The following is a 24,834-nucleotide window of genomic DNA, read 5'->3' as shown; positions in this document are numbered from 1 at the left end:
CAGCCCACGTTCCTCCCCAACCTCCTCACTGTCCGACTCTACTGCCAGCTTCGCAGGCCACTGGCAGACCACAACAAGGTAGTCCTCGACTGACAACACAATTGAGTCCAAAATTTCTTTTTTTAAAGTTTTTTTTATTTTTTTATTTTTCAACAAATAAATATTTCATCTTTCCTTAATGTGTCAACTTGGTACAATTATCGCTGTGCAACAGCTTTTAGCATTCACAACATCATTCACATTAATATTACACTTGAACCTTATTAAGCTATTCATTTTCCTCTTAACATATCTTTTAATAGAAATACAATAATACATAATACAATTGTCAGGCCTGCAGTCATATTCCTTTTAGGATCTTTGGCCTGCCACACTCTCTCTTTCTTTACTACGCTGTTTCATTAGTGGGGAATTGGGAGGGGGAATAGTAAGGAGCAAAATGTGTTGTTGTCAAAATAAAACATTCCTTTCTAGAAGCCCAAGGTCATCTTTTGTCTCCGCACCTCTGCACCCGACCCGAACTAGATGGGTGGAAATGCCAGCGTGGCAGAGGAAGATTGGACCATGTGATGGACTTGTGGGTGTGCGGGCAAGGTCTTGAACTTTCAACTGAGTGGAAAACCCAGGAAGCTTTCAGATTCGGGTTTTCCAGAGATGTACTAACATGTCTCTCTTATTAAATTGGAACTTTGATGAAAGCTCTGCCTTGGACTCTGATTTAATTCTGGATGACATTTGGAACGCTGACAACAATAACATTAAGCATAATTATCTTCCTCATAATACTAACAATTATCATCTTGTTTATACCTTGATCTTAACATATTTTCTATTCTTCTTTTATTTCCAATTTAGCTTTTTCCCCTCTAACCATTGATAAAATACTTCCCATATATCATATCATATTCAGTTTGTTCTTTCTCTTTAGCCCTAGGGGCAGAAACCTGGAAGCAGCATTTCAAATCATTTCAAAATTAATTAAATGATTAATTCTCTAAAAATGAGAACATTCCTCTTACTATCTCCAGGATTCCTGTGTCTACTCGCCTACACCATTAGAGACTTTCTTGAAATCTGTGTTGTTTTTTTGTGAGGGTGGAGAAATACCTTGGATATCCAAGACCAATAGAGATGCTACATTGAAAGACTAATAAAGGAAAGTCCTTCATTAAAGAGTCAGTCTGCTACCAGTTTTATCTGGTGTGGTTGGTGTGCAAGATTCTCATCAGTGTAAGAACCCTTCAGAGATATTTCCTTGTGGTTTAACACTTTAGATGGCAAAAGACAGCTCACATTTCCTTGTGATTATTAGTGTTAATCTATTTATTTCTGCACATTCTAATATTTTTCTAATCAACTTCTCATCAATAGGAATCTCTTCACTTTTCTAATGTTGTGCAAATACAATTTTAGCTGCAGTTAATGCATGGATAATTAAATAGGTGTTCTCTTTATTATAAGTTTCAAGTAGAATACCCAATAAGGAATTCATTAATATTAGTATGGGAGAAAATAAAAGATCAACATTATTTGAGGATGCCAATTTGGCTTTCAACAATGGAAGCATTGATACCCCCAAATATCATTAACATGGGAAATATTGTTAGATATAAAGGCATTTTGAATGAATAGGGGGAGTTCAAAACTAAAGAAGAAATGAGTGAGCAAGGGGTCAATATAAGATTTTTTTCCAAGGCACCTGAGGGTAGAACAAGAAGCAATGGGTGGAAACTAATCAAGGAGAGAAGCAACTTAGAACTGAGGAGAACCTTCCTGACAGTTAGAACAATTAATCAGTGGAACAGAAAATGCCTCCAGAAGTTGTGAATGCCCCAACACTGGAAGTCTTTAAGAAGATGTTGGGTAGCCATTTGTCTGAAGCGGTATAGGGCAGCGATGGCGAACCATTTTTGGCTCAAGTGCCATAAGTGGGGGGAGCGCAGGGGGGTAGTGTGCAGGAGTGCCACACCCATAATGCAATGTGCGACACCCCCCCAGTGCGCATGCGCGCACTACAGGCACAACCCCCCATTTTGTGCATGTTTTTTTTGCCCTCCCCAGGCTCCAGAGGCTTTATAGGAGCCTGGGGAGGGCAAAAACAGCCTCCCCCACACCCCGGAAGCCCTCCGGAGGCTTCGGGGACCTTCAGGACGCTTCCCTGAAGCGTCCGGAGCAGTCAAAACGAACCTCCCAGCAAACTGGAAGTGACTTCTGGTTTGCTCGGAGGGTCGTTTTGAGTGCTCCGAAGGCTTGAGGGACCTTCAGGACGCTTCCCTGAATCCTCCGGAGCAGTCAAAACGACCCTCCGAGCAAACTGGAAGTCCGTTCCTGAACCTCCGGTTTGCCCATAGGGCTGTTTTTTTGCGCTCCGGAGGCTTCACAGAAGCTCATGAAGCCTCCAGAGGGCCTCCGGGGGAGGCGGGGGAGGCTCTTTTTTCCCTCCCCAGGCTCCTATAAAGGCTCTGGAGCCTGGGGAGGGCAGAAAATGGCTTTAAAAAAGGGTGAACTCAGCTGGCCAGCACGCACATGCGCTCTGGCCAGCTGACAGGGCAGTGCCTCGCGTGCCCTGACAAATGGCTCCGCAAGCCACCTGTGGCAAGCGCGCCATAGGTTCACCATCACTGGTATAGGGGTTCCTGCCTAGGCAGGGGATTGGACTATACCACCTCCAAGGTCCCTTCCAACTCTGCTATTGTATTGTATTTTATTATTGTATTGTATTGTATTAAGATGGTACTCACAAGTGCAGATACAGTCTAGATATGAGAAAGATGTTAAATTACATGGGTTTTATAAAGAGCTAACAGAATTAGATAAAATATTAACAGGAACAGAAGAAAGATTGATAAAGAAATTGTAGAATTACTTATTGGGTATAAAGTTAGAAAAGGAACAAGTAAAAGAAACAATGATAGCATGGGCGAAAACTTTTGGTCACATGATAGAATTAAATAAATGGCAGAAACTATGGGGAAGGAATTATAAATTAATGATGTCAACTGCATATAAATATATTTTTTGCAATCACTATAAGTGTGAAAAATGGTCGTAGCTAACTTTTTTCAGTGCTGTTGTAACTCTGAATGGTCACTAAATGAACTGTTATAAGTCAAGGACTACCTAAACTTCCAGTTTTCTTTCAGGATCTCTTAGGAGCATTTCTTTTTTGCATATGTAGTAGTGCTTGGTGCTGCATCTCATTGACATGGCTGTGACATCGCTGTCCAAAAACGCACAATCGCCTCCATCTCCCAGGATTTTCATCCTGTAATAGAAGCAGAAATTAGGCGGTGGAGATAATCTCCCACATAGCCGTTACCAAAGGGCTCCTGAATTTGCAGTTCATCTAGCTGAGCCTTGTCTGGCTTGGCACCCTCTAGAAATGCTGGACTTGGACTATAGCTACCATATTTCCTACCCTTGGACACAATGACTGAGAATAACAGAAGTTGGAAAGCAACCTAATCAGAAGGCACCACGCTGGGAAACTCCAAGGCAGCTTACTATCTGCTGTAGTAGATAACAGATACTATAGTGTATAGTAAAATAGATAGTAGATATTACTATCTACTATCTAATAGCAGCTCTCAAAGTTATTCAGGAGGTAGTCTATCCCACAGATTGACTTGTGGCCATTAGGACAGGACCGGGATACTATGTGCCGTTCCTTACAGCTTCTTTCCCAGTTTTATCTCCTGTGTAAATTAAATTCAGTCTCTACAGAGATTTATTTATTTATTTTATTTATTTATTTATTCAATTTATCAGTCGCACCCATTCCACGAAGGGACTCGGGGCGACGTACAATCAAATAAATAGGCGTGTGGCATGGAGGAGGTAAATACATCAACATTTAACAATTCAAATAGAAATAAAATTAAGATAAATAACAGTAAAATTACAACAATTAAAAACAATTAAAATACCCAAAAGATTTAAATTTAGTTTAAAATTGCCAGGGAGGTTAGAGAGTTCTAATTAAGCCAGGCCGGCTAGTTGGAACAGGTGGGTCTTGAGTTTAGTACGGAAGGAGCAGAGATCAGTCGTTGTCCTAATATCTGGGGGGAGGTCATTCCAGAGGGCTGGGCCCATCACAGAGAAGGCCCTACTCCTGGGCGCCGCCCTCTGGCATTGCTTAGTGGACGGCACCCGGAGGAGTCCCTCTCTGTGAGAGCGGATTGGTCGCAGGGATGTATGGGGCAGGACAGATTCTCAGTCATGCAGATTCTCAGTCATGCAGGTCATGGCTGCCCTAAAGATGCTTTTTCAAAGGCAACTGGACTTTCCTTCGTTTCTTCCTTGAAGACGTTTCACTTCTCATCCAAGACCCTTCCTCAATTCTGATTGCATTTCTTAGACAAATTTGTATAGCTGCCCAACTCACACACAGGTGATTCTGAGTGGCCTACAAAATTATTTTGTTAACTCTTACTTCACTTTAACAAATGTACCAACCTGGCACTTTGCCTGCCTACCCTAATGTGCTGAAAATACACCAAATTCCTACAGAATCAATGTAACTAATTCCCATAATTGCCTTGGTTGAAGCCTGAATGAGTAGAGACATCATTTAAGGGAACATTTGGCTGGAAAATGTTACTGGAGAGCGGACAATATAGCTATTATGACCCAGGGCAAATTGAATTAATGTGGTAGAACTGCAGGATGATGGGAAATCTATTGCTGTGCCTTTCCTATTTGTTCCATATTTCCATTGTTCCTACAGAATTACAGACTGCCTCAGTGGAGGCATTTTACTTTCAGCTCCTGCCAACTGAAAGGGAAAGAGGAAGACTCACGTTGCATTTTCTCCATCTAGCCACTTCCAGGGTTGATCTGGTTCCCTCTTGAGGCCGATCCAAAAGCCGTGTTCTCTTGTGAACATCTTCATAATACCCTTTAAAAATGGTACACGTTAGAACGTTGCATTGTCAGATTCTCAGTTGAATTTCTGAACTGACATATAGCCTGAAAAAACTAAAACGGTCTTTTGAACCCTAATAAAACACAGCTAGTAGTTCCTTTATTGAGAGGCAAAACGGGAGACCCTTGTTAACTTTTTTGAAGTAATTTTTAAACTTTTTGTAGAAGGTTAAAAAAAAAACCTGATTTTTCTTACAATGGATCTTGGCAATGTCTACGGTTTTATTATTGGCTTCCTGATTTTATCTGTTGTGGCAGAGCTGGCAGCAGACTCGGACGGTCAGGAAGTTGAGGAGGAACTTGGGCCAGTTCTGGAGTCTGGGGAAGGCTCTGATGGATGCTCTGCACCAGAAGCAGAGATACAGCCAGGGCCATCTGACATTTCCCAGCCACCGGAGAGGCAGCTGCCTTTGGAGGCTGATATGAGGAAGGGGGATGAATGGCTGGTGCCTGTTCCAGATGCACGTATGCGCAGAGCTGTTAGGGGAGGTGAACAACGGAGGACAAAGGGTCAACTCAGGAAGTAAAGCACACTTGGACACTGAATGGTCCCTCCCTGGCTGGGGAATAAATATAAGGAAAGGGGAGTGGTTGTCGTAGGAGACAACAGTTCGTATTTCTGAAGATTTTGCTCATTGTGTTTCGTGCCAACACTTAATTTGCAGCCTTTCGGCTGGGAGCTCACAGCCTTGCAATTATCACACGGAACTGTTAAGGTCTGCTGTTTACTCCTTGAAGGACTATTGCCTGGAAGTTTCAGTGGGTGAATGCAATTAATTCACAAGAGGTAAATACAGAGGGGTTTTTCGTGACAAGGAGTCTGTTTCTTGCTTCTGCTAAGGCTGGGTCAGAACACTATAACTGCCTCTGAGATATGCAGGAAAAAATGAAACAAGCAGATGACTGACTTATTTTAATGAGGTTTAGAGCAATATTTTTGAATTTTGAATTTTCTGTGTCAACAATTTGTTTTGTGAAACCAGCATTCTTTGTAACCTGGAACATTTTAGAGATTTTATTTTGACTAGTTAGGAGAAAATCCTTTAACCTTTTTCACATTGTAAAAGAGCATGCACCATCAAGGATGCAACATTATTTCTAGGAACTGATTCTGGGCAAAACCAGTTATGTTACAGGTAGTCCCCAAGTTATGAATGTAATGGAGCCTGTCCACTCCATTCGTAACCCAACAATTCATGGGAGTGAATCTCATACCTTGAACAGGATCACTCCCTCCTTTCGCCCACATATTCGCTAATCGAATGTGAGGCTCATTAAGTGCACATGAGGTATTTCAAGGTGGGGAAGCCCATGAGGGGTCTACAGAGGGAACAGGCCACCTGCCTAAGACCACCCAAGGTCTTCCCTACCCACTGAAATACCTCATGCTCCCCACAATTGCTTCTCCCCGCCCAACCTGCCATGCCGGGTCACTTACCTTGTGAGGATCTAGCAAGCAGTCTCCTCTCCAGCCACGTGTGCCCTGTTCTGTTTGGGCCTTTGCAGCCTCCCCCGGGCTGTTGCAGGCCGAAATGGAGCTTCCGGGGGGTGGATGCAGGTCTCCGACACTCCATTTGGCCCTCCGTGGGCCTCCCCCATTCCGTTGCAGACTGAAATGGAGTTTCTGGAGGGCGGATGCAGCCCTCCACTCTCTGTTTGGCCCTCCATTTCGGCGGCAACATACCAGGCAAGGGCTCTGGATGCCCGAATGGGACTTTTGAGAGATGGATTTGCACATCAGAAGTTCCATTTCAGCCAGCAACATGCAGGACAAATGATGCACAGCCTCTAGGGTTGTTCCTAAGGGTGAATTGCCATGGTGCTGCAAGATTCGTAGTTTTGGGACTTGTTTGCAAACACCAGGGGGCGCTTATCACGTAACTTTGAACGTTCGTTAAGGGAACGCTCGTAACCCGAGGATTACCTGTACTCACCATTTCCTCCTCTGTAATTTTGGCCAGGGAAGCATTATGCAAATTACAGGCACTCTGGCTTTCAAACCATTTTTTTTCCTCTTCTGACGCTTTGTAGCAGTGTCCTTGATATCCAATCCAGTAAGATGTACATGAAGGTAGATATTTTATGGCATTCTTTGGGCAGTTTAATGGCACTGGTGTTCCTAGAACAAAAAGAGGTGGAAAGAATAGAAACTACCTTGTCCAGTCTTTTAAGTAGGGTGGGACCATCCTGCTAAATCAGAACCTGTTACTGATTCCAAACAAAATCCAGTCAGGATAAGGAGACCCATGTTCTAGTTGTTGTGACAACTTCCATTCTATGATCCTCAGATTAATAGAGATTGTGGACTGAGCAGTGATTTGCATGGTGGGTTTGAATCCAAGAAACCACATGTAAATCCATTTATTCAGCCATGAATCTCTTTGTGAGATTTTCCACTCATTTGGTCAACCTATTAGACATTTGGTCCATCTTTTTCACAATTATTGCTTTTGGCAGGAAATCACTAAATAAATAAATGCATTTTTGCTTATTTTATTTTTTGAGATTTGGAAGGATTTGCCACCCAATTTGGAAAAATCAACAATGGCCACAGGATTGGAAGAGGTTGGTTGGCATTCCAATCCCAAACAAGGGCAATGTCAAAAAAATGTTCAAACTACTCTACAATTGCACTGATTTCACAGGCTGGAAAAGGTTATTCTCAAAATTCTATAAGCTAGGCTTAAGCAGTATGTGAACTGAGAACTACCAGAAATACAAGCTGGTTTTCAAACAGGCAAAAGACCTAAAGATCAAATTGCCAACATTTGCTGGATTATGGAGAAAGCAAGGGAGTTCCAGAAAAAAAACTTCTACTTCTGCTTCTAAAGCCTTTGATTGTGCGGATCACAAACAGCGGCAAGTCTGCTCATCACGATTACCGCCTGCCATTGTTCCTGGGTTTGTATGACCTGGAATTGCAAACAACGGGGCTATCAACAGAAGGAAGGTCAAGATGCTTACAGCAGATGGCAAACTGCTACAAATTTCAAGGAACCTCTTTTTAGATATAGGACACAGCCTTTTAAGAAGCGTGCAGCACAAAATAATTTGTCATGCAAAGCTTTTAGGGCCATGAATAAATTGGGCAACTTTTAAACAGACGAATAAAAATCAACATTCTGTTTTCCACTTTCTGTCAAAAGGGTTGAGTTGAATAGAGAATCTGAGTTGGCTATCTTGAAAAGCTAAGACCCTGTCAGATTCCCTAAAAGTGATTCTGCCGTTCAACTGGGAGGAGGGGGGCCTTGGAGTCAATTTATTGGCAGTCCCTGTGACAACTGATATTTTACAACTGGTTTCCTGGAGCTGGAAGAACTTATACAATACAATACAATACAATACAATACAATACAATACAATACAATACAATACAATACAATAGTAGAGTTGGAAGGGACCTTGGAGGTCTTCTAGTCCAACCCCTGCCTAGGCAGGAAACCCTATATTGTTTCAGACAAATAGCTATCCAACATCTTCTTAAAGACTTCCAGTGTTGGGGCATTCACAACTTCTGGAGGCAAGCTATTCCACTGATTAATTGTTCTAACTATCAGGAAGTTTCTCCTCAGTTCTAAGTTGCTTCTCTCCTTGATTAGTTTCCACCCATTGCTTCTTGTTCTACCCTCAGGTGCCTTGGAAAATAGTTTGACTCCCTCTTCTTTGTGGCAACCCCTGAGATATTGGAACACTGCTATCATGTCTCCCCTAGGACTGAGGACATTCATTGAGAAAACTGAGGACATTCATTGAGAAAAACCTAGCAAGGGGTTTCATTGAGCCAGCCTGGCCAAAAATTGCAGCACCAATGTTCTTTAGAGAGAAAAAAGATGGCTCTAAACATCTCTGGGTGGACTTTAGGAATCTGAATTCGGTCAGTGTGGAGAACATGTATCCACTCCTGCTCATGAAGGACATGCTAGCACACCTCGCGAAAGGAAGAATTTTTTCAAAGCTGGATTTAAGGGAGGCTTACTACCACATCAGAATTAAGGAGGGAGATGAATGGAAAGCGGCATTTAACACCCCTCTTGGATGCTATCAATTCAAAGTGCCTCCATTTGCCTTTATTATTATGGTCACCTGGCAAAAAAAGACTCAAATATTTTCTATTTATAATTTATTTTCCTGCTAAGCCATTTAAGCCATTATTTCTGCTCTTCTCACTACTGCCAAATGAGTATTTTTTTTCCCCTTCTGGCTATCTCACTCTGGATTAATCTTACTCTGGATTAATCTCACAAAAGATTCAGTGATACTTTTAACCAAACCCTGAGACTTTTTCCAAAGGAACTGAAGTTTTTTTAGACCAGATGAAGTAAATTGCAGTGACTAAAAAGCAAGGCAAATTCTATGTTTCTAACCCATCTGCAGAGGTCATTCAGCTTCATGAACTCATGGAGAAGCTTTTCACAGGAACAGGATTAAGGTCTGTATTCTTTACCCTGGTAATAAATGAGATGTAGGAGATAGATGACCAGGCTGAGCCCGAGGGAGGGGGTCAAACACATACTCAGTCTTGAGTCCCTTCGCACCCACAAGAGATCTAAGCCCAGGCCCCCTTGAACGCCTTTGACTCTTATCAACCGTCAATTTGCTTTGGCCATTAGTGGTTCAGATTCTTGTAGACAGCTTAAGATTGCAGTAAATTTTTATACCGGTTTGAACTGCCTGGATCTTTTGCTTTTCCATGGTGCATGACAGGCGAGGGGCAACGAGGATAAGAATGATGGTCTGGAGGACGGCAATGACAACGAGAAATCCAATGATTGCCTTACTGTATTTAGAGCAAGCTGACAAAAAAAGAAGAGAAACAAAATTCATCAGCCCTACCTGCTACATCAAAGGTAGAAAGAAATCTGAAGCAGAACTCCCTAAATAAAATAGTATACACATTTCTAAGTTGCTAAGATGTTCTTGCTTTTTGCCTTTTAATTTCCAAAGTCAATCTTGCACCAAAATGTCAATCTGATTCTGCTGAAAATAAATTGAACTACCATGTTTCTAACTGAGCAAATAAAACTGCTTAGGAGTTCTTGCCATCTTATCATCTTATCTTATTGAATTTTATCTTATCTTTATCCTTTCTTCCTCCCCTTTCTAAGAAGACTTGCAGGATCTCCCTGATGTCCATCATGGATCTGGAGGCCTTCTTGTAAATAAAGGTGATCTTCCAGACTATATTGAATTTCATCTGGTTCAGTTAAAAGAGGATTGAAATATGAAACAAAATTGGGTCCGGTGAAGCAGAATTGGGCCTGCAGCAGATCCCATCAGCCGAAGAGTGTTGACTGGCAGGAACTAGAAAGTGGGCTTTCTCTATTGCAGCTCCTGCCTTGTGGGCTATTCTCCCTTGGAGATTAGAATGGCCTCAACCCTGCTGGCTTTTCACAAGGCGTTAAAAAGATGGCTAGGTTCCTGGGCCTGGAGCTCTGAATGGGGTAAGGGCCAAGGGTGAAATTCGGGCAGATTCTGACAGGTTCTGGAGAACCAGTAGCGGAAATTTTGAATAGTTTGGAGAACCAGCAAATACCTCCTCTGCCTAGCCCCCGAGAGGGGAGGGAATGGGGATTTTGCAGTATCCTTCCCCTGCCACGCCCACCAAGCCACGCCCACAGAACCGGTAGTAACAAAAATTGAATTTCACCACTGGTAAGGGCCCCTTTCCTTGGTTTTAGTGTTAGTTGATTAATTATCTTGCTGCTGTTTCTATTAATTTTCTGGATGTTTTAGTGTTTTATTATTTTTAATTATTTTAATCATTCTATAATTTTAGAATTGTAAGCCACCTAGAGTCACTTGGTTGAATACAATGGCTGTAGAAATGGAATGAATAAATGAATGGATTGATGGATAAAACAAACAAATGAATAAATTGATGGTACTGCAGAGAAACTAGACAAAGTCTTCACAAAGGAGGGGATAAAATTAAGACATTTAATTGCTTGAGATAAACTAGAAATGGTCCGTGGAACAAATCCATTTTTCCTCTTCTCCGTTCTACAGCATCTCGGACAAGGAACACACCCAGGCAGATCCATACTAAAAATCTATATTCGTCTATGTTCAAAGCTGACTTCCCGCTCTCTCATCCTATCACTTACTATATATTTTATGTCAATTACTTGTTACCACTTACTAGGACTAATCCCTCTCTCTGTAGTCCCATTTGCTTCTTTATTTCATTGCATTTATTTTAAGGCTGTCTGCTGCAACAGACTCTGAATGCCTGCTCTCTGTCTCGTGAAAGATTAACATTCAGCAGTTCTTCAAAATGCAATCGGGGGCAGGGTATGCGTTTTGCATTGCTCCGTAGACATAGCTTGGACAATTCAACCCCTCATTTGGGTGAATGGCTTCCAGATCTCGTTATTGTTATTACTACCTGGTTTTTCCTCTTGTCCTACTGCATTTCCATTGGGAGAAGTGTCCTGCTGCTTTTGCTCCTCATTCATATTCCGCATTTCTAAAATTGTAGGACCTGGAATTAGAAATGCGGCTGTCACAAGAAGGAAAGCCAAGAAGCTTACAGAAGATGGATAATTACTGCTAATTTTTAGATATAAGACACAGCCTTTTAAAAAGTGTACAGCCGAAAATAATTTGTCATGCAAAGTTTTTTTATGGCCGTTAATAAATTGGGCAACTTTTTATTAGAGAAGGAGGGAAAATCAACATTCCATTATCTACATTCTGTTAAAAGGATTGAATTCATTTGAGAATCTGTTGATCTTGGCTGGTCTTCAAAAGCTAAGAAGGATGAAAGCCTAACAGAGAATGCAAAGGGTAGAATGAGTGATTGAAAAGCTTTCCATTTAGCAACACCCACAAACATCAATCGATGCACAACACACAAAAACATGTGTCTAAATGACTTATAAAAAATTAGATTCAGATTCCTTTCCCAAGTTATAAATTCAGCAGAAAAAAACTATAGCAGAGACCCAGGTAGGAGACCATAATTTCTGTGTAATTTTTCTCTATACGTCAACACTTTTCATTTCTTTTTCATTCACTTCAGTTACTCATATGCTGTCTCCTCTATTCGGCTTGTCCATTCTCCTAAAATCCTCTTCTTAGACCCTTAGAGATAAAATAGTAGAACATATATTATTACTATTAACTACTATGCATGTCACCTGTTAATATTTAAAGGAAAACTGGGAGAAGTAGTTTCTACCCTTTGCCCTGAAAATAAGACCTATCCAGAAAATAAGACCTAGCACGCTTTCTATGTGTGCACCTAATACAAGCCCGACACCCACCCACCCCAAAATAATCCCTACTTAGGAGCCTGTACAGTTGCCCGGCCGCCCGTTCTGTCTGGTTGCTCATGGTGCTGTGGGAACAAGGTGAGGTGGGGTGGTGGTGGAGCTACCCCAAGCATTCCGCATCGGCTTCTCTCAGGACCCCATAGCCAGGCCATCCACGCTGTGACACCTGCCTTGCAGCAGCAGCACCAACAACCGTGTCCAGCAGGAGCCCACATGGCCACCGGCCCACTTCTTCTAATTGCTCATGGTCGCATGGAGCAGGAGGCTGAGTGATATGATGGTGCCGCAGCTGCAAGGTGAGATGAGGCAGGTGTCGGAGCATGGGTGGCCTGGCGGTGGGGGTCCTCAGGTACGTCGGTGATCCATCCTCCCCTGCCTCATAGTGGAGGTGCTAGTGTACCACAAGGAAGCAGAAGAATACAAGGGGGGAGGGAGAATAAGACACAGACACAGACACAAAAATAAGGCCAATGCTTATTTTGGGACCCAAATAAGACCCTGTCTTATTTTCAGGGAAACACAGTACTAATACAATGAATATCCACTGCAATGGCTGAAGCTTTTGCTAGTGCTACAAGTGAAGATGTATTCCAACTCTTTCACTCTTTGACCAATGTGTGAAAATTGTGACCAAGCCCATTTTTTAACTAGTAATGCATAGCCCTTTTCTGCAATGTTATCCCTTCAGGTTCTGCTATTCCTTTATTTAAAGGAGTGTAAACTGAGACTACACACGTAATCCTCCACTTACAATCTTACACACACAATACATGATCATATAATCAAAGTTTGGGCTTTGAATTTAAATTTAATGACTTAATTAGTTAGGAAGGACTTTTACAAGTTATGCATGTGTGTGTGTGTGTGTGTGTGTATATATGTGTGTGTGTGTGTGTGTGTGTGTGTGTGTGTGTGTTGTATTTGTACTGATAAATAAATAAAGGGAGACTAGTATAGATCTATTTCAAGCTAATTAGCTCTCATCAGCTAGCCATACCAGGGGTTGTAACACAATTACATATATAGGCATACCAGGGGTTGTAACATATATAATGTTGTATTTGTGCTGATAAATAACATTAAAAATAAAAATATGGTTTTCTGCCTGGATGGTCTTCTGTAATGAGCGGAATGACAGAAAGAGGGAGTAGTGAGCTCCCTCCCATATTTGGGCATACCAGGGGTTGTAACACAAATACATACACACACACACACACACACACACACACACACACACACACATATAGAAAGCTTCAAGTTAGTTTTGTATGTATAAAATGAGCTTGTAAATGTATGTCCTCTGTCTTTTTACATAATGCTGAATAATTCCCAAGTTTGTAAAATTGAGTAAATCTGAAAATAAGAGAAGAAAAAGATCCATTCCAGAAGGATAAACTTGGAGACATTCAAATTCAGTGGGATAATTGGAGTTAATTGGTATGATATATGTATATAATTGAATGGAAGCTGTAATGTATTGGGTTTGGGGTTTAAAATGAAGGGTCATCTTTTTTTCTCCTTTATATATAATTCTTGAGTACTTTTAAAAGTTAGTAAAATATCAAAACTAAAAAAAATGTTTTCTCCCTTTAGGGTTAAAAAAATGAAATAATACAGAGGATTTTCTTAATATAAATTATGATAAAGATTAATGAGTTAACATATTACTCTGCACAGCAAAGAGAAGCAAAGATGGTCAGATTGATTCTTTTCTCCAAAGAGAATATATCTAACCTGGCATAATTACAACTGTCCCTCCTGGCAAATGTATTATTATCTGGTTATCTTAGGGTTTTTTAATCTGTTGTGTTTGTTTTAGGGATTTTAAAAAATTATATTTATTTAGCTTTGTACAGTTCTTTTAATTGCATTTTAACCTCCTCCAAACTGTACATATTTAATTTAATTTTTTATTGTATTTTGTGATATTCTTTATGGACTGTACACCGCCCCGAGTCCCTTTTGGGAGAGGGGGCGGTCTAGAAGCACCAAATATAAATAAATAAATAAATATAAAACCTTGTTTCTATTCTGAAATTGCTTCTGGATTTTGCAATGAAAAAAAATGAAACTTTGAATTTGTTAACTAGTTAGGCTTGTTATAGAAATGGCTTGTACATACTTTTGTGTAAAAGCAAAAGTTGTGGTTGTATTATCTTTTACTGTGTTAAAGAGAGTCGGAAGTTGATGCCTTTTTTTCCCTTTCCCCCCTTTACACTATATTTCTTTTCTTTTCCCTCCCTCTCTACACTATTTCTTTTCTTTTCCCTCCCTCTCTTCTTAGATATTTTCTCAACTACTTTTTATATTTTCTTTGTATTTTACATTTTGAAAGCCAATAAAAAAGGATATATGATAGCATTTAGCAGGAATTTTTTGGAAATCCAACTGGAAACCGTATTTTGGATTTCTCTGTGTGGACATTTCTGAGGCTTGAACACTTCAATCCTTCATTTTGGGAGATTGGCTTCCAGAGTTTGATGTTATTATTATTACCTGTTTCTTCTTTCTGTACACGATTGTATCCTTTCCTGGGACGATCATATCCGTTGCTAGGATGGGCCTGTTCATCACGATTACCGCCTGCCATTGTTCCTGGGTTTGTATGACCTGGAATTACAAACAACAGGGCTATCAGCAGAAGGAAGATCAAGAAGCTTACAGCAGATGGCAAACCGCTACAAATTTCAAGGAACCTCTTTTTAGATAGAGGACGCAGCCTTTTAAGAAGCGTGCAGCATAAAATAATTTGTCATGCAAAGCTTTTAGTGCCATGAATAAATTGGTCAACTTTTAAACAGAGGAATAAAAATCAACATTCTGTTTTCCACTTTCTGTCAAAAGGGTTGAATTGAATCGAGAATCTGACTTGTCTATCTTGAAAAGCTAAGACCCCTTCATGCATCACTGCCTTGTGGTGGTGAAGGGGTCTGTGCAGCTGATTGAAACTATGAGGCAAGGCAGGCATAGCAGATTAACAGAGTTGGAAGGGACCTTGGTGGTGTTCTAGTCCAACCCCCTGAACAGGTAGGAAACACTATCCCATTTCAGACAAATGGTTGTCCAATTTCTTATTGAAAACTTCCAGAGATAGAGCACTGACCATTTTTGGAGATTTTGTGCTATTGATTAATTGTTCTGTCAGGAAATTTCTCCTTCATTCTAAGTTGCTTCTAGGCACTTTGCGGGGCCACCCGAGAGTTCTGACGAAACAGTCCACTGGCAACCCACTCCAGTATTCTTAGCCAGAAAACCCCATGGGCACTATCCAGAGTCTGAATTTATGACAAGCAAAGTCAACGAGGAAGCCAGCTGCACTTAACGCAACACACGCACCATTCCAGAAGCCCGGCGCCTCGCCGTTTGCTTGGCTGCCGCCCCACCCACCACCCTCCGACCACACCCAATTCCAGAAGACGAGCTCTTCGCCGCTCCACACACATACACACAGACCGCGCGCGGCAAAAGCTGATCACCTCACCTCACCGCTTGCCCCGCCCCTGCACGCGCACCTGAAGCCGGCCATCCCGCCGTTTACCTGCCCCTCGCCCAACTTCAGAACCCGTACTCCTCACCGCTCCACACACATACGCACAGACCGCGCGCGGCAGAAGCTGAGCACCTCACCGCTCGCCCCCCCCCCGCCGGTGCGCCTGAAGCCGGCCACCCCGCCGTTTACCTGCCCCTCGCCCAACTTCAGAACCCGTACTCCTCACCGCTCCACACACATACGCACAGACCGCGCGCGGCAGAAGCTGAGCACCTCACCGCTCGCCCCCCCCCCTGCCGGTGCGCCTGAAGCCGGCCACCCCGCCGTTTACCTGCCCCTCGCCCAACTTCAGAACCCGTACTCCTCACCGCTCCACACACATACGCACAGACCGCGCGCGGCAGAAGCTGAGCACCTCACCGCTCGCCCCCCCCCCCCTGCCGGTGCGCCTGAAGCCGGCCATCCCGCCGTTTACCTGCCCCTCGCCCAACTTCAGAACTCATGCTCCTCACCGCTCCACACACATACGCACAGACCGCGCGCGGCAGAAGCTGACCACCTCACCGCTCGCCCCCCCCCCTGCCGGCGCGCCTGAAGCCGGCCACCCCGCCGTTTACCTGCCCCTCGCCCAACTTCAGAACCCGTACTCCTCACCGCTCCACACACATACACAGAGACCGCGCGCGGCAGAAGCTGGTCACCTCACCACTCGCCCCGCCCTCCGTCCCCGTCCCCCCCGCACGCCGTCGGTCGCCCCGCACGCCGCGCGAGGCTGAAGCCGGCCGCCTCGCCGTTTATCTGCTCCTCGCCCCACTCCTGTAGCCGTGCTCCTCACTGTTCCACCCCCATCTCGCGCACACCCACCATGAGCAACCTGGCCAAGGAAAGCGAGCACAACAGCAGCCGTCTCGAGGAGGAGCTAAGGGTGGCTGGGCTGCGGGGTTCCTGTGCCTAAGGAGCTCAAGGGCTGGGCTGGGCATTCTGCTGCCCACAGGAGGAGCAAGATGAAGCTGCTACCTGTGGAAGCGCTAAGGAGAAAGTTTGCAGGAAGCAGTTTCCTCAGAGTCCAACTTCTGCCTTGACAGATTTCTGGAGAGGAGGACGGGATGGCGGGGGAACTGTATGAGGGAAGGCTGCTCCAACAGGATTGGAAACAGGAATTCTCTTTGGAGAAGGGCCAGCCTCCCTTATGCAGATCCTCATCTTACTCACAAGAGATCTGTCAAGGCAAAAGTTGGGCTCAAAAGAAATTGCTTCCTGCAGACTTTCTCCTCCCTGCCTCCCTTGTCCTCTGCCTCCTGCTTTGCTGGAAGGGGACACCAGACAGGGAAACACAACAATGTCTGAGATTTGGAGAGGAATGTCTCCTTGGGCATGCTGTATGCTGTGCGCGCGCGCGCGCACACACACACCAACCATTATAATCATGGGAGACTTGCCGACATCTGAGCTGGCAAACTGCCAATCATGCCTGGGCTTTGGGAGAAGGCCCCCTCCTTCCTCTGTGGATAAGTCCCCAAATCTGGATTTACAGTGTGTATGCATAGACACGCACTTGGCTGCCAGCAATTTGGGGAGGTGAGGAGCTTGTGGGGCACCAAATTGTCCCCAAGTCAAGTTAACCGGTGCGACTTGTTCTGTCCCAACCCAGAAGTCTAGAGTCAGCTGCGCCCAGTGAATGGCTTTGAGCTGGCTCTGCCTACCCATCCATGCCCGGGCCATATTAAGTGAAGAGGAATTGTCTTGGGTCAAACATAAAATATATAATATAGTGAATGTATATAAATAATACTTATAGGTCAGGGTTGAAATGAGGGGTCTTTGGTGCTCTCTGAAAATCCCCCCTCCCCATTTTCAAGCGGTTTGCAAAAACGGTCCATTCTGAGATATTGCAATCCTGGAATATGCTGAAGGCTTGGAATGGGGCTTTTTTGCAAACCGCTTGAAAATGGGGAGATTTTGCCTCTTATCCTGTTATCAGTCTATGCTGAACTTTAGAACGGGGCGAGAGGCATGAAAATCCCCCTCCCCACTTTCAAGCCATTCACAAAAACGCCCCATTCCGAGCCTTCAATTTGAATATGCAGGTGAGAAGCAACTTCCCGTAGGCATGGAAATCCATACATCTGGGACATCGGAAGAAGCCCTGCGAGATTTCCTGCTGAAGTGTAGGAAATATCCACACACACACACACACACACACACACACACACCTGCAGATCGTCCTTTCAAAGAGGAGTTTCACCAGGATGAAGAGACGGCAGCGTTTGTGTGAAACTCCTCTTTGAAAGGACGATCTGCAGTGGGGGGGGGGATTTCCTGCACTTCGTCAGCGGCATCTCCTCACAGGGCTTCTTCGGATGTCCCAGGTGTATGGATTTCCATGCCTTCCTTTCCTGTTCTGTGGACGGAATTGCCTGCTGTGACTGTCACCATTAGGTAAGGAGGGCTTGAGGCATGTGGATTATGTTGCTTGGCCTCCGGCTTCTTTTGCAGCCAAAATTGGCTGCAAAAGTGAACATGTTTGCTAGAGGCAGAAACCTGAGCAGCACGCAACTGTTTTATGAATGGAGCGCTCAGCTAATCCAATTATGAGGCCGAGAAGCCCTGAGGTGATGGGGAAGGGAAGAGTGCCAGGCTGCTAGGAGCTCTCCAATGTTTTTGAACTTGGCTAGTAAATGAGCAAATGCCAAACTAATGCTAGTGGAAATCCCAAACTAATGCCAGACATACTTAATTTAATCACAGATGGGGACTGCAGCCAAGAAATTAAAAGACACTTGCTCCTGGGGAGGAAAGATAGGGCAAATCTAGACAGCATACTAAAAAGCAGAGATATCATCCTGCCAACAAAAGTGCGTATAGTCAAGGCTATGGTTTCCCCAGTTGAAATGTATGGCTGTGAAGGTTGGACCATAAGAAAGGCTGAGCGCCAAAGAATGGAGGCCTTTGAACTATGCTGCTGTAGAAGTCTCCTGTGAGTCGCTTGGACTGCAAGGCAATCAAACAGGTCAGTCCTAGAGGAGATCAACCCTGACTGCTCTTTAGAAGGCCAGATCCTGAAGATGAAACTCAAGTACTTTGGCCACCTAATGAGAAGGAAGGACTCACTGGAGAAGAGCCTAATGCTGGGAACGACTGAGGGCAAAAGAAGAAGGGGACGACAGAGGATGAGGTGGCTGGATGGAGTCACCGACGCAGTCGGCGTGAGCTTAAATGGACTCTAGAGGATGGTAGAGGACAGGAAGGCCTGGAGGAACATTGTCCATGGGGTCGCAATGGGTCAGACATGACTTTGCAACAGCAACAACTTAATTTGAAAACTTGGTTTAGATTCAAAAGTTAGGTAAGCTTGAACGACACCATATGGTTTCTGTAGATGACGTGATTCTACTGGGTCTGAAATCACAATTTATAATTAAATTTATATTAGACTGAGCAGAAATGAACAGATTAACATTGGCAATTAAAGAGAAGGAAGAATCAGAGTATTATAAGATATGGGAATGCTTTTATCACTGGATAGAAAATGAATATAAACAAAAAGAAACAGAAAATTGAATAATCTGGAAAAGAACGAAGAATTATAGGAGAGGAGTTGAATTAAAAGGCAATTGAAATGTAAATGAAAACGATAAGATAAAAATAGATTTAAAACGATGTAACTGTTAAATAACAAATCTTCCAACTACAAATAAAAATATTGCACCCAGATGACACGCTGTAAGATTAATGACGTAATAGAAATGTAATGGTTATGGGAAAATAAAAATAACTTCAAAAGAAAAAAGGAAAGAGGGAATACTGAAGAATTGCTCATCACATTTTTGAAAGGGGAGAAGGTAAATGAATACAGTGAACATTGGCAGAGCTGGGGTTTAGTTACCTGGGGGGTTGGGGGGGTGGAAGATTTGTTTGCAGTTTTATCCTGTGAAGGAGGTGAGTTTAGGATATGTTTCCTACCTCAAAAATGGAAGGAACTTTAATTAGGTATACATTAATTAATTAGGTAGACTATAATTAGGTCCTCAACTTACAATGGTTCATTTAGTGACCGTTCAAACTTTGAAAAAAGTGACTTATGGCCATTTTTCACATGTTGCAGCATCCCCCATGGTCACGAGCTTTATATTCAGATGCTTGACAACTGACTCATATTTATGACGGTTGCAGTGTCTCAGGGTCCTGTGACCCCCTTTTGCGACCTTCTGACAAGCAAAGACAATGGGGAAACCAGATTCAGTTAACCATGGTGTTACTAATTTAACAACTGTGGTGATTCAGTCAACAAACATGACAAGAAAAGTCGTAAAATGGGGCAAAACTCACTCAATGATGGTCATAAGTGAAAGACTACCTGTAGGCTAGCCTTGGATCAATCATTAGTGGAGCATGGGGAGATTCTTTGCATATTACAAAAAGCTGCCTACATGAAGGCTTAGTTACACAACAATTGAAATTAACCACAATAGTTCCTTTCCTTAACAAGGGCCTTGAATTTGAAGGCAGCCCTACCTTTGTCCACATTTGCCTTGACTTTTGGATCCCAACTTCAGCCTGGGTCTTTGCTCTGGGGCCAGTTCCGCACAGTACAATGACTCATCAGCTTTTAAGCAACCTCCAACAACTCACTTGCTGCATTGTCAAAGAATAAAGTGGCTGAGCCAAAGGCACTCAGCTGTGGCTATGCCTGGTGATCAAAGGAAATGATGATATAAAGAACATTATTGCAAAGAAATAGAGGAAACAATAGGATGGGAAAGACTAGAGATTTTCCAAGAAAATTGGAGATATTAAGGGAATTCAAAGATGGGCATGATAAAGAACAAAAATGGTAGGGAGCTAACCGAAGCAGAAGAGATCAAGAAGAGGTGGCAAGAATATACAGAACTATGCAAGAAAGATATTTATAACCATGGTAATCCTGATGGTGTGTCCTTGAGACAGACATCCTAGAGAGCAAAGTCAAGTGGGCCTTAGGAAGCATAGGCTAAAATCAACAATGGCCACAGGATTGGAAAAGGTCAATTGACATTCCAATCCCAAACAAGGGCAATGCCAAAGAATGTTCAAACTACAATTGCACGGATTTCACACGCTGGCAACGGTTATGCTCAAAATCCTACAAAATTCAGCAGCATACAGTATGAACTGAGAACTACCAGAAGTACACTCTGGGTTTCCACCAGGCAAAAGAACTAGAGATCAAATTGCCAACATTTTCTGGATTATGAAGAAAGCAAAGGAGTTCCAGAAAAAAAAAAAGCATCTATTTCTGTTTCTAAAACCTTTGATTGTGTGGATCACAATAAACAGTAGCAAGTTCTTAAAGAGATGGGAATGCCATCTTATCTGTCTCCTGAGAAACCTCTACGCGGGTGATGGTACATTAGTTAGAACTGGACATGAAACACCAGATTGGATCAAAATAGGGAAAGCGATATGGCAAGGCTGTAGATTGTCACTCTGCTCATTTGACTTATATGTAGAGTACATCATGCGAAATACATGTAATCAGAATAAAACAGAATTGGAATCAACCTTGGAGGTCTTCTAAGTCCAACCCCCTGCTCAAGAAGGAGACCTTTTACCGTCTCAGATAAATGGTTACCCAGGCTCTTTTTAAAAGCCTGCAGTGGAGCACCCACTGATTAATTGTTCTAACTGTTACGAAATTTCTCCTTAGATCTAGGTTGGTTCTCTCCTTGATTAGTTTCCATCCATTGCTTCTTGTCCTGCCCTTAGGTGCTTTGGAGAATAGCTCGACTCCCTCTTCTTTGTGTCACTCCCTTAGATATTGGAACATTGCTATTATGTCATCCCTAATCCTTCTTTTCATCAAACTGGACATACCCAATCCATGCAATCATTCTTTATATGTTTTAGTCTCCAGTCCCCAAATCATCTTTGTTGCTCTTCTCTGCACTCTTTCTAGAGTCTCCACATCTTTTCTACATCGTGGCGACCAGAACTGAATGCAGTATTCCAAGTGTGGTCTTACCAAGGCATTATAAAGTGGTATTAACACTTCACGTGATCTTGATTCTATCCCTCTGTTGATGCAGCCTAGGACTGTGTTGGCTTTTTTGGCAGCTGCTGCACACTGCCGGCTCATATATAAGATATTGTCCCCTAGGTCTCCAAGATCCCTCTCACAGTTACGGCTACTGGACCAGGTTTCATCCAATCAATCACAAGCCGAAATTACGATTGCCAGGAGAAAAATCAACAACCTCAGATATCCAGACAAGCTAAAAGCAGGGTAGATAAAAATCTATGGGTTTTTTTAAAAATACTTTTTTTAAATCAGATTTTTTATTTTTATCAAATTTATTTTAATAAAACGCTTTTGGGGTAAAAATCCATTTACATATAGTTTTTTAACTTAAGATACGTTAATAATTTAGTTTATTCAGCATGAAATGGAGCTTAGTTATGTGGCTTGAGGCTGTATATTCTGCAATATTGGGACTGTTGGTGAGTCAACGGCAGGTCAGAGGAGCAGCTGTGGGACAGAGATGACAGTTGCTCTTTAAAAATTATAATTTAAGTGAAATCGATTTAAATCAAGCCTTTTCACTAGGGATTTAAATCATGATTTAAATCGTGATTTAAATCAACTTTATTTAAATCAAATCCACCCTGACTGAAAGGCTATTTTTTAAACTAGTACCAGTAATAAAGGGCCTGTTCCAGCAATGCTATTCCCTCAAGTCCTGCTATTTATCAATAAACATTTAAATATTAAATATATCAAATATTAATTTATATATATGCATTTATTTATATGCCAGCCATCTTACTGTAAGTAATTCTGGGCATCTGTCCTGGCAAAAAGGTGAGGCATTTCTTGGAGGGATAAGTAAAGGATGCCTGGAGTGTATGCACAGTGTGTATAAGTCATCCTTGGGTTATGATCATTTCGTTTACAATTATGGCTGTCATACCCACCATACCCGCATGGTTGTTTGACCAATTTTTGGGCACTCGAAAGCCCACCTGCATTTACAATTGGCCACGGGTGCTACAATTCTCCAGAAAATATTCTCTAACCATGTTTTAGTATGATGTATTTCCAGGACTCCAGGTACCCTTGTGGAAAAATTATTATACAGGAATAGGGTTTTCCTCCGAATGAGATGGAGGACGGTAATACCGATTCCCATTTTCCAAAGGATTGCGCTTTAGGGAAATAGGGTAACAGAATGACGGAGTTGGAAGGGACCTCAGAGGTCTTCTAGTCCAACTTCCTGCTGAGGCAGGAAAACCCCATACCCGTGATGGTGAACCTATGGCACACATGCCACAGGTGGCACACAAAGCCCTCTCTGTGGGCATGGCAACCGCCACCTCAGTCCAACTCCACCGCGGATGTGCTCGTGCCTCCTGCCGGCCGGGTGGTCTTTGGGTCTCTGCCGCACATGTGCGGGGAGCAGGGCACATGCGAGGGACACACGCATGCACGGGGAGGCAGGGCACATGCACAGGGGATGCTTTCATTGCACTTTGGGGATTCACACGCATTTTGGGCCTGGAAAGCCTCCTGTACTATCCTGGAAGCCAAAAATGGGTGAGGGGTGGCACATGCACAGGGGACACACGAGCATGCATGAGGTTTCGCACACGTGCTTGGGGCACTCGGCACCAAAAAGGTTAGCCATCACTGCTCTATACCATTTCAGACCAAAGGTTGTCCGATCTCTTTTTAAAAACTTCCAGTGTTGGAGCACTCACAAGTTCTGGAGGCAAATTGTTCCACTGATTGATTAATTGTTCTGTCAGGAAATTTCTCCTTAATTCTAAGTTGCTTCTCTCCTTGATTAGTTTCCATTCATTTTTTTCTTATCCGGCCTTCAGGTCCTTTGGAGAATAGGTTAACCCTCCCCTCTCTTCTTTGTGACAACCCCATCAAGATATATAATACGGATAAAAGCACAGTCTGAGTAACAGTGCTCTGCTTAGGAACATTCTGGCTTTTTTTTTAACTTTCCCTACAGCAACAAGCAGTAGGAGGAACCAGGCTTTTTTTTTTTTGTAGAAGTCTTCTCTGGCATCACTCCAAGGCACAATCCATGCAAAAATCTATATTGTTGCACGCAAGAGAAACAGGTCCCCTGAATGACTTGCAAAAAATTAAGTTCAGGTTCCTTTCTTAAATCTTAATAATTTCAGCAGGGGGGGGGGAGGGAATCTATAACGGAGATCGCAATGTCTATGTAATTTTTCTCTATGCACCAAAAACCTCATTTTTTTAAAAAAAAATCACGTCGCCGACTATCTCCACTATCCACCGTTTATCCTAACCTCCCGAATCCCTAAAGAAGTACGCCGACACGCATCTTGGACGGACGCGCGAAACGTGTTGCAAAGCCAGTTTTTAAATGAATAGCATACGGCCCGTTTTAGCAATCTTATCCGCTGAAATCCCGCTGGACCCACAGAGAAACGCTTAACCTGGATGGCTTATTAGAAAGCACGCGCAGAATCGTTTCCACTTTCCCGAAGTTGCAAAGGCGCAACTATCCTCGGATTCCGCCCTCCCCCCTTCCCCGTCCCAAAGACCGAGAAAGTTTGCTCAACGGGGCCAAAGCACCTGCCCTACGAAAGACCCAAGGGCGCAAAGCATCCCCCCCCCAATCGCGAAATACCTGGGGAGCTCCAGCTCAGCCAACCTCAATGTTCTTTAACCTTCAGGCCAGCCGGCGAAGAATCCAACGCGCATCCGCTCAGCTTCCTTCCTCTTAAGACGTTAGAGTAAGGCTGAAATGCCAGGACTTAACGGCGGGCAGAGATTAAAAAAGGCGTGGAGAGCCGTCCCCATTTCCCGTGTTTTGTGCATCACACACAGCCTCCTCCTTTTCGACAGTGTCTTGTTCTGCCTCGTTTAAAAACCTCGTTTTCTGGTTTAAAAAATAAGCGGGTGAAGGGAGGCGGCTTCAAAGGAAAGATGTGTACTATAAATCAGTTTCTCAACCTTGACAACTTTAAGTCCTATGGACTTTAACTCTCAGAATTCCCCAGCCAGCCATACTAGGACTTCACAAAGGATGGCAGCCCCCCTTTGCCAAGTTGTTTTTTGGCAGGATGCTTTAAGGATTTATGAGCCAGAAAACTCCCTAGTTTGGTTCCTTTTATCTATGGGGCCTG

General features: G+C 43.2%; 1 protein-coding gene across 1 annotated transcript; it reads right to left on the bottom strand.

Annotated features, from left to right (window-relative positions):
- Positions 1-2,452: 2,452 nt before the first annotated feature.
- On the bottom strand, positions 2,453-24,370 carry LOC309396329 (killer cell lectin-like receptor subfamily B member 1). The gene is made up of 7 exons (XM_081961374.1): positions 24,336-24,370; positions 14,694-14,807; positions 11,309-11,404; positions 9,582-9,716; positions 6,858-7,042; positions 4,800-4,897; positions 2,453-3,265 (listed from the first exon to the last, which is right to left on the bottom strand). The coding sequence occupies exons 2-7, from the start codon at positions 14,785-14,787 to the stop codon at positions 3,121-3,123; spliced, it is 753 nt and encodes a 250-aa protein (XP_081817500.1). The 5' UTR covers positions 14,788-14,807; positions 24,336-24,370; the 3' UTR covers positions 2,453-3,120.
- Positions 24,371-24,834: the final 464 nt, after the last annotated feature.

The sequence above is a fragment of the Natrix helvetica genome (assembly GCF_964273705.1).
Source record: "Natrix helvetica genome assembly, chromosome: 1".
NCBI lineage: Eukaryota > Metazoa > Chordata > Lepidosauria > Squamata > Natricidae > Natrix > Natrix helvetica.
This window is presented reverse-complemented; position numbering and strand designations above follow the sequence as displayed.

Bases quoted from the DNA above. Each gene is read 5' to 3' on its own strand.
- LOC309396329 (XM_081961374.1), bottom strand. From the start codon at position 14,787: ATGGCAGGCGGTAATCGTGATGAACAGGCCCATCCTAGCAACGGATAT. The intron at 9,717-11,308 runs GTAGTAATAACA...TTTTTTTGTCAG, and splicing joins AGGACAAGAGGAAAAACCAG to CTTGCTCTAAATACAGTAAG. The intron at 3,266-4,799 runs GTGAGTCTTCCT...CTTCTATTACAG, and splicing joins CTAGATGGAGAAAATGCAAC to GATGAAAATCCTGGGAGATG.